The following is a 9,649-nucleotide window of genomic DNA, read 5'->3' on the forward strand; positions in this document are numbered from 1 at the left end:
CATTTATCGTGAAAAAAGTAATCGGAGCCATCCCACGAAGAGTCGGAATAACAGAAGATTATATCTAAAACGATCAATTTGAATGAAGAAGTGTGTGCCATGAAAAAGTTGTAGGTACTCGTATTTTTCCACTTTACTGACTTCCCCTGGAGTTAAATGGCAAAATGGTTAGTTACCACCATTTTTTTAGAAATTTTATGCCCAGTTGAAACCCAGCTTTTTTTTTTATTATATTAATCTTTGAAAATAAAATATGTTTCATCCTCACCCACAGTTCTGATTCTGCGTTCCGCAGCTTAATTGGATGAATTCATTGCATGTTTTAAGAAATAAAAAAATAATATTTATTCAACAAATTAATGTGTTTTATTTTTAAACTCAGTATCTAATTAATTAACATACATATATATATATATATAATCATACAATGTGTTACAAACTTTTGAATGCCATAAGGAATTTATGAAAGTGAATGAATTTGACTACCTATACAAATTGCAAAAGAACCACCTCGTAAGTTGCAATAGCACCCGCCACCTAAAAGCAAAACATTGCACATATAAACGCAACTTGTTAAAAATGCCGCATGGCAGAATAAATGTTCTAGCACAGTATGGCATGATTAGAGGAATGTTGCTACCGAAGAAAATTTCTAATACAGTAGTTACTCTCTAAATAACCTTTAAACTTTTTTGAAAAACATGTAAATAATGTAAAGAATGTCAAAATATAAAATTTTGTACTGTAACTGGATAGAAATCCTTAGTACAGAAAATAAATAAGTATTTGTATTTGAATTTTTAACTTACGCCCAGCATGAAATTACGATTCACAGTAAAAAATCCCATCCCCGAAAAAGCAATTTCATCATACACCAGTTGCTGACTCAGCCTGTGTACCTGAAACACAAAATATTACGTATATCACAACTCACAATGAACCGTCACATTCATAAGTACTATATATAATATAAACAATGGATGTAAATAATATTATTCCCTGCACGAAAAATAATATTTACCGATTCTGCTTCATCGTCTCCTGGTAATCTTGATAACTCATCCCGTTATATTAATTTCATTCTAAGAAGGAATATTTACCCACTCTGCTCTATGCTCTCCGGATATTTTTGATGTTCACATTGAAATAATATTTCCAAGCTGCTCAGTAAAAAAATAATCCACTGCTTTATAATCTTCTGTTACTCGTGATATTATTTCAAAACTACTTGGAAAAAATCATGGAGCTAAAAGCCATCATCATAATTTCCTGGTGCAGACGATACTCTTAACCTGAACAGTAAAATTACACCCACTATGTCTGAAGTTAAACATAAAACATTTATATGCCTTTGCAGAAAATAAATCATCTACTTTAACGATATTAACCCCTAGTAAACCAGGACAGTTCTGGTTAACTTATTACCTTCTTGCGCATTAAAATTACACCCATTCATTTGATGGCCTCCTGGTACGGTCTTTATATATTTATTTTTTTATTTTTTATTATCAATATAAAGTTTTTTTACAGGTTTTTTTTCGATGTCTGTCTCACTAGGATAAACCAGTGTCGAGACAGACGTATTTGATACATGAATTAATGTTTACATATTTTTTGATACATAAAATATTTCATTACATTAAATGACATTGTGAAAAAGATACAAAATAATAAATAATAATAATAAATGATAAATTTGTTAATCAGCATCTAGTTGGAGTACATACTTATGTAGGGATTTTTATAAAATTTTTGATCATGGATCTGTCTTGGCTGATGATCCAAGACTTGATGTCTGTTTTATATTTCAAAAAAAATTTGTTCAGTCTAATGGCTAGTGGGAGAGCATTATATAGCCTTGTTGCAAAATATCTAAAATTTCTCTGGCCAAAAGTTGTTTTAGCGAAAGGGATTTGTAAGAAATTATGTCCTTTGGTTCTAGTATCACGAGCAGTTTGGATATTGTCAAAAGTAGTTTTGTGTTTGAAGAGGTATGTTAGTATGTTTTCGGCATAAAGTTGCCTAATGTCCATAACACAGATTTTCCTAAAGATTTCATCCGAACTGCTTGTGATTGGTAGTTTGAGGATAATCTTTTTTATAAGTTTCTGAGCTTTAGATATTGGATCAATGGCGGCAGCGTTTGCTCCTCCCCATGCTATGATACCATATTCTATTAAAGATTGACAAAGTGCATAGTAGATTGTTTTGAGCTGGCTTAGGTTGAGAAAGTTGCGAGTTTGTCTAAAAAAGTAAATGAATTTTCTAAGTTTGTTTTCTGTAGTGGTTATATGTTGTATCCACTTTAAATTGCTGTCAAAAATAATACCTAAGTATTTAATTTTAGTTACCTGTTCTAAATAAGGGCAATCACATATTATCGTATTTGTCAGGTTGCAAGCACATATTTTAATTTGATTTTCTGGGTTTCTTAAGGAAGGATTAATACTAAATTCAATGTATTTAGTTTTGGTCACATTCATTGTTAGTGTATTATTGTTTAACCATCTTTTAACCACAGTTATGCCCCTGTTAGCTTTTATGTATACATCATTCCAATTGCTTGATTTGAAGAGCAGAATCGTATCATCAGCGAAACTTACAATTTTGGCATCTATTTGAAGATTACATAATTCATTTATGTATATTAAGAACAGGGTAGGACCTAAAACACTTCCTTGAGGCACGCCGTAGCTAATTGGTAATTGATTGCTATTGCAGTTGTTGATTTTCACACTTTGCTTTCGGTTTGACAGGTAATCGCTAATAATAGTAAGTTCATCACCATTTATACCAATATTAGATAGTTTTTGTAAAAGTTTAGAGTGAGAGATAGTATCGAATGCTTTGCACAGGTCTAAGAATATTGATATGCATTTTGATCCCTTGTCTAAGTTTTCATTTAGAAAATCGGTAACTGTTGCCAGGGCTTCGGAGGTGCCTTTATTTTTCCTGAATCCAAACTGGTTGAGTGATAGTATGTTATTTTGTTCAAGGTATTTGATTAGTTGATTTTTAATAGTTTTTTCAAAGACTTTAGATAGCATATATTGCAAGCTTAGTTTAGATATTAGCTTCGAAAAAACCGGAAACCCGTTGATTTTAATAATTTGCAATGAGCCAAGCAAAACCACAACATTGGGTAAATGAAAAATGGAATCAGTTTCAAGAAGTATGGGTTTGTATTGATGTATAAGATTTCCCAATAGTTAATCCATGGGAAAATGTAGCAAATAAGACACCACACTTCATCGCTTTGAAATGTACATGACTGGTACGAGTACAGTTTCGTAAAGTAATTCCGGGATGCAGCGAAAAGGATGAAGATTTCCTTGATGGCAGCCAACATCCGATAGGAGATAGCACCAGAATAAGAAGGTATACTCACCTCATGGCAATATGCTGTAGTGGGGCAGCACCGCAGTGCAGGCAGCACTCGTCTTGTCTCTATGGGCAGGGAAGCAGCCGCCAGAGCAACACACGTAACGCGAGCGATCATAAAGCCGAAGGAGCCAAAAAAGTACAAGTCGTGCATTAAGCCATTATTTCCAGGCCTGTGAACAAAAAACTTAGTGTTAAAATAATTTCCGCAGGTAAAGTGCAACCCTGTCATCTCATATTATATAAGTCAATAGCTCAACCTACCCAATTCCGTTAAACATTTGCAAACATATAAAGAAAAGATTGTTAGCGAAAGAGAGCAGAACCAAAGGTCCAAGCAAAGTAGCAACTTCCCTTCCTAGCTCCAGACCTCCGCAGAATAACTCCCTCGCGTATTTCCACTCGGTGGGACGAGTTTTCTAGGAATAAAAATAAACAAATAGCAGTATGAGGAACATGAAAGCAATAAAACAACAGTTTTTAGATGAGGTGTAGAGTTATGTGAATGAAGTTGTTATGATCGGTAACCTACACGAATCAACGGTTGTGAGAACTAATTGGATGAACCCAAACTTAACCCGAATTCGGGAAACCTACAGCGAAATGTTCCCTTCAAAATATTTGGAACCTCCACTTGTAAATGGATCAAAGAGAATTAAAATTAATCTAGAATCTAAAAAATTGTGAAACCAAAATAAGATTCTTTAGGTTCTGAAGGCTGACTTTTTGGAAAGAATGATAGGACATCAGAAACCATAACCAAATAGGTGACCGTGTAGAAGCAACCCGAGAAGAAGACTGACAAAAAAGTGAACTGACTGTGGGAAAATATTGAAGCAGGTTTTTAAATGCCTGAGAACTGGAGCAGAATGGCTATCGACCAACGCCTGTAGAAAACATTTTTGTGGTTTGTGACTTTAATATTATATATAGCTTAAGTGTGTATCCAATTAACAAGGTTACCTTGATGTCCATTTTCGATACAATGCTGTTAATGTGCTTGAAGCGTGTGACAAGTCCAATACTTAGTTGGATTAGAAACACGTCTTGAAAATTCCATGTAAAAGTTGCTATCTCACTTGTCAGTACCACGAATAGTCCCAATGCCACGTTGTAGTTTACTAAAAGACTCACAAAATGTTTATTAAATCAAAAAGATTATAAAATACAACATTTTAATTAACTTTTCATTGGTTGCACTATTTACCTAAAGTAAAGACGAAACAGTGAGACTCCATGCTGTATTCGAATAGGCAAGACTGGAATGTTGAGTTTCCAGCTTTTATGGCATCTTGGCATTTCGATGTCTTGTTAAGAACACTCATTGAATGTTCGACTGAAAATATGTTATGATTAAATTTGAACGTATTTCAAGAAGAAATTGAACTTGATATGAGTACCTCATCGGGTGAACACACGTAGAAATTCTGGAAGACCTGCGGAAACCTTATTGAGAATTAATAGGATTACAATAATGTGCGTTTAAATCATTGCCAATTAAATATGGAACTGTAAGTGACAAAACGGAAATATACTAAATACAGTAGACGTAAAAACAAACTAGATACAGAAGGCATGAAAACCCTTCTGGTGTGACAAGACAGAGTTGTATAGCTTGACGGTAAGGTTGGGTTAGTTTAGTTTAGTTTATTTATTATTTACTTATTTATTGTTTAGGAACATTTACAGACTATTAACATGAAAAATTCATTAGATAAGCGCTGCAAAAAGCGTAGATGTCAACTGTCCCCTTAAAAATGTTCACATCATGCACAGTTTAAGTATCACTATACACTATATATTAAATAAAAAATATAAACAGCAAAATGTGAACAAAGGCAAAAAAAGAGATATCAAAAACAAAACATACAGATGAATATATTCTGACTCCTTAGATTACGTATATTAGGAACTAATAAGAATATTGCTCAGACAACGAGTTGTTTCAAGCTTGTCATGAATAATTTTATGTAGACATATTAAGTAAGCAAATTGTCTTCTTTTATCCAGGGTCGTAATGGTAAAGTATTGGAGTCGTTCTTCGTAAGACTGGAGAACGGCATTTAGTCCAAGTTTAAATGATAACAATCTTAGAAATTTTTGTTTGTACAGATTCAATAGTTTTTGAATATTTCAAGTAGTGTGGGATATAATAGTTTAGTTTAGTTAAGCTGAGTATGAGAACTATCGGTGCAGCTCGTCGATGGTACGTCATCGGTCGACTGACGGTACGCGCGGCACTATTTTCAGCTTTAGGATTAGATTTTAACTTACTTATTCCGAAGGTAAGGACCACGAGGGCCACCACAGTGACCTTCAGCCGTAGCGGAGGCGCTGGGTGCAGGGTGGCGCGTAACTCTTCGTTGCGCCAGCGCGCCAATAGCCGAGGCCAGCCGCGGGCCACGTGGCGCAGGATCATTGCCGACACCCACGCGTTAGCGTAGAATATGGCGCCGGCCATCTTGTTCACAATGCTTACTGGGGAAAACAAAGCATTGGTGGTTGCGAAGGGGTTGGTATACAGAGTTGAAAAATTATTTTAACACTTTGAATCAGTTTGATAATAATGAAAAACTATTCATTAATCGTAAATGGAAAATAATGCTAATTTATTGAAGATGATATATGCGATTCTGAAATTTCGTTTCAAAATCGCTGATAGTGTCTTCAATAACGTGGAATGAACTAATGGAAGAAATGAATTTCGAGCACTCGAGCAGAAAAGCATGTCAAAAACTCGGGTGACTTGGAGCTGCAGATCAGCCAACTAAAATAATGCCCAAAGTGTCACTAAATGCTGTTGCTCAACAACTACTCCGTAGTTCAAAACAACAAGGTCTAACATAAACCACCAGCTTCAAAAATCTTCTGAAGGCGGCGCGGCTCAAATGGCCGGTTAACCCTAACACTGTGGTCGCCGTTACAGCTGATGATTTAGACATCGCCCTCACTTCAACAAAAGCTGGGAAAGCAGCTGGATGTGGCGGAGTTCTCCCAGACTTACTAAAACAGGCTGGGCCACGGACAAAACTATGAATCGCAAAACTATTCACTAAAATTTTCTAAGCTGAAGAAATACTTAATACCTGGAGAAAGACTAAAGTTATTGCGATCCTCAAACCCAATAAGCCACCAAAAGATCCGAACAGCTAACTGCTAATCTCGCTTTTAAGTATCATGTACAAACTTCTAGAGCGAGTTGTGCTCCGCAGACTTACTCCAATTCAGGAGAAAGTGGTTCCACAAGAGCAAGCTGGCTTCATACCAGGCCGTAACTGCTGCGATCAGGTGTTAGCACTGACAACACACATTGAATCTGGTTTCCAGAAACGGCTTAAGACTGCGGCAGCGTTCATTGATCTCTCTGCGGCCTAAGACACGGCGTGGCACAAAGACCTCCTCGTCAAACTCTACAACAACATAGAGGATGGCAACACAGTACGACTCATTGAGTAACTGCTAACTGGCCGTACCTTCAGGGTTTATCTAGGAGGGCGAAAAAGCAAAAATATACCCCTCAATAATGGCCTTGCCCAGGGCTCAGTGCTGACCCCATCGCTTTTTAACATCTACACTCGAGACCTCCCTCACACTAAAGGCAAAAAATTTGCTTACGCAGATGACATCGCCGTCACAGCTCAAGCCAAAACCCTTAAAGCAAGAAAATATATCCTCAACTCTGACCTAAAGACTATGGAAGAATATTTCCTCGATTGGCGACTAAAGTCAAATGGGTCGAAAACACTTGCGACAGCTTTCCATCTTAGCAATTCACAAGCGAATGCCAAACTCTGTGTTCAGTTTGATGGAAAAAATATTTACCATAACCCCCATCCCCGCTATCTTGGAGTAACTTTGGACAGGAGCTTGACCTACCGGCAACACATGGAAACAGTGGGTAAAAAAACTAGCACAAGGCTTAACTTAGTTAATAAGCTAGCTGGAACTAGCTGGGGATGCGACGCCAACACGCTCAGAACAGCAACCAGTGCCCTGGTTTTCTCAACGGCTGAATACTGTGCTCCAGTATGGGCTAGAAGCGCCCACATTTCCATGGTAGACTTTCTGCTTAATACCACAATGCGAACCATTAGCGGGACTTTAAAATCTACTCCTCTCCCTTGGCTCCCCGTACTTGCAAACATAACCCCGCCAAACATCAGGCGAGAAATTGCAACACAGAGGGAATTCAAAAAGGCGCTGTAAAAAAGCGCAATACTTTTGCACGAAGAAGTCGTCTCCCACCCGGCATGCCGCTTGAAGTCCCGAAAACCCTTCTGGGTGGAAGGAGAGAAGATAGGTGGAAACTTGAGTGGAAAACGGCCAAAGTGGGAAATGCCCATCTCATACAGGACCCCACCGAGAGACAGCCTGTTCTCATTGCCTCGCAAAACCAGGTCCGCCATCAATAAGTTAAGGTGCTCCCATAGTCGCTGTGCCCACAAGATGCACAGATGGGGCCTTAAAGAGTCGGCGATGTGTGAATGTGGTGCGGTGCAGACCACCGAACATGTGGTCAACTAATTCCCGCTCCCCGACGGGATTGATGAGGTTCACATGGCGACGCCTGAGGTCCTAGAATGGCTCGCAGACCTAGATGTCCCCACTCCACCATACGAAAGAAGAAGAAGTATATTCAATAATGAAAAATTACAATTTGAGGTTTTACTCATTAAGTTAATCTCATACAGGACCCCACCGAGAGACAGCCTGGGTTCTCACTGCCTCGCAAAACCTGGTCCGCCATCAATAGGTTAAGGTGCTCCCATAGCCGCTGTGCCCACATGATGCACAGATGGGGCCTTAAAGAGTCGGCGATGTGTGAATGTGGTGCGGTGCAGACTACCGAACATGTGGTCAACGAATGCCCGCTCCATTCATTCCCCGGCGGGATTGATGAGGTTCACATGGCGACGCCTGAGGCCCTAATATGGCTCGCAGATCTAGATGTCCCCCTCTGACCCCCCACCATACGAAAGAAGATGAATCCAAAAATAAATATGAAAATATTGCTTCCATAGTAATTTCATTAAAATCAAAATTCATTGTTCACTTGGCTTTTTATTGATGTGAAAGTTGTAAGGTTAGTTCATTTTCTTGGTTTCATGATAACTCCTCAAAATGACAATTAAACACACCTATAAAAAGTGCTATACATTTATGAAAAGTGATGAAACAAAAACTAGGTTTTGTTTCATAACGTTATAGCACTTTTTATAGGTGTGTTGAATTGTCATTTTGATTAGTTATCCGGTCACCATATTAAACCAACATTGGAAACTTACTAGATTCGTCAGATTTAGCAGATATAATGGTCTTCACTGCATATACCACAGCTGTTATGAAAATCCAGAGAACTGGTATTGTTGAGAAAGCTGAAATAATGGACAGAGCTTCTCTTGGTCTGTGACTGAGTTCACTGCGACCATTGCCAACTCCGCGAACTGGAAACAAACCAAGCGCCCTAACCACGATCAGAGTTCCAGCCATGGAACTCTGGAAGGAATCGCCAATGGGTTCCGGGAAATTCTGGAAAACAAAACTGATTATAGTCAAAAAAGCCAATTCCTAACCAAAACACATAGTAGAAAAAACATTTCATGGGGGTATGGGTACCGCCACCCCGGGAACCACTTATTGGATAACTAAGACCTCTCCCATGTCACCCCAAGAGGTTCTATACGTTTGGTGAGGGGCGAGGTTTGTCTAGTTCTTGGCAGCGGATGCGTCTGCCCACCTACTGCGTGGCAGGCCGGATCGGTTGAGGGAGATCTAGCACCTCTCCAACGGGACTCTATGAACCCATCGCCCTACACCGCAGTGGGAGAAATAGATTAATTTGTCCGTCACACACTGACCCACCCCTTTATACATGTTTGCTTCCCAGAACTTCGTCTTCTCTATTTCCTTGAAAAGACCCACTACACAGCATCCCCAAATATGACATAGGCCATGAGGGAAATTAGTTTCCTCAGGGCCTCCTGTGTGGAACTAATGTTAACAAAATAAAATAAATAAAAAACAAATAAAATAAAACATGTCTAAAAATTCATGAAAATCACTTGTATTATGTACACATTGTGTTTGCATGAATGACTCATTCATGAATTTAACAGCTCGGCTGTGGAACGATTTGCCGGCCGCTGTGTTTCATCCCTCCCAAAACATGGGTCTCTTCAAGACCTCCTTCCTCTCCTCAAAAAGACCCTCCGCATAACATCCTCAGAGATGACATAGGCCCTAAGGGAAATTAAGCCTTCTGACAAAC

At 38.4% G+C, this 9,649-nt stretch overlaps 1 protein-coding gene across 1 annotated transcript; it reads right to left on the minus strand.

Annotated features, from left to right (window-relative positions):
* Nucleotides 1-486: 486 nt before the first annotated feature.
* LOC149416868 (gustatory receptor for sugar taste 64e-like) lies at nucleotides 487-9,255 on the minus strand. Its single transcript, XM_089641336.1, has 9 exons — nucleotides 9,244-9,255; nucleotides 8,667-8,910; nucleotides 5,656-5,859; nucleotides 4,589-4,717; nucleotides 4,345-4,502; nucleotides 3,646-3,800; nucleotides 3,389-3,554; nucleotides 810-899; nucleotides 487-537 (listed from the first exon to the last, which is right to left on the minus strand). The coding sequence occupies exons 1-9, from the start codon at nucleotides 9,253-9,255 to the stop codon at nucleotides 487-489; spliced, it is 1,209 nt and encodes a 402-aa protein (XP_089497462.1).
* Nucleotides 9,256-9,649: the final 394 nt, after the last annotated feature.

Source organism: Hesperophylax consimilis, chromosome 16 (assembly GCF_061612785.1).
Source record: "Hesperophylax consimilis isolate HC1 chromosome 16, BYU_Hcon_1.0, whole genome shotgun sequence".
Classification (NCBI taxonomy): Eukaryota; Metazoa; Arthropoda; class Insecta; order Trichoptera; family Limnephilidae; genus Hesperophylax; species Hesperophylax consimilis.

Bases quoted from the DNA above. Each gene is read 5' to 3' on its own strand.
- LOC149416868 (XM_089641336.1), bottom strand. The intron at 4,718-5,655 runs GTAAGTTAAAAT...ACATATTTTCAG, and splicing joins GGTCCTTACCTTCGGAATAA to TCGAACATTCAATGAGTGTT. The intron at 4,503-4,588 runs GTAAATAGTGCA...TGAGTCTTTTAG, and splicing joins CTGTTTCGTCTTTACTTTAG to TAAACTACAACGTGGCATTG.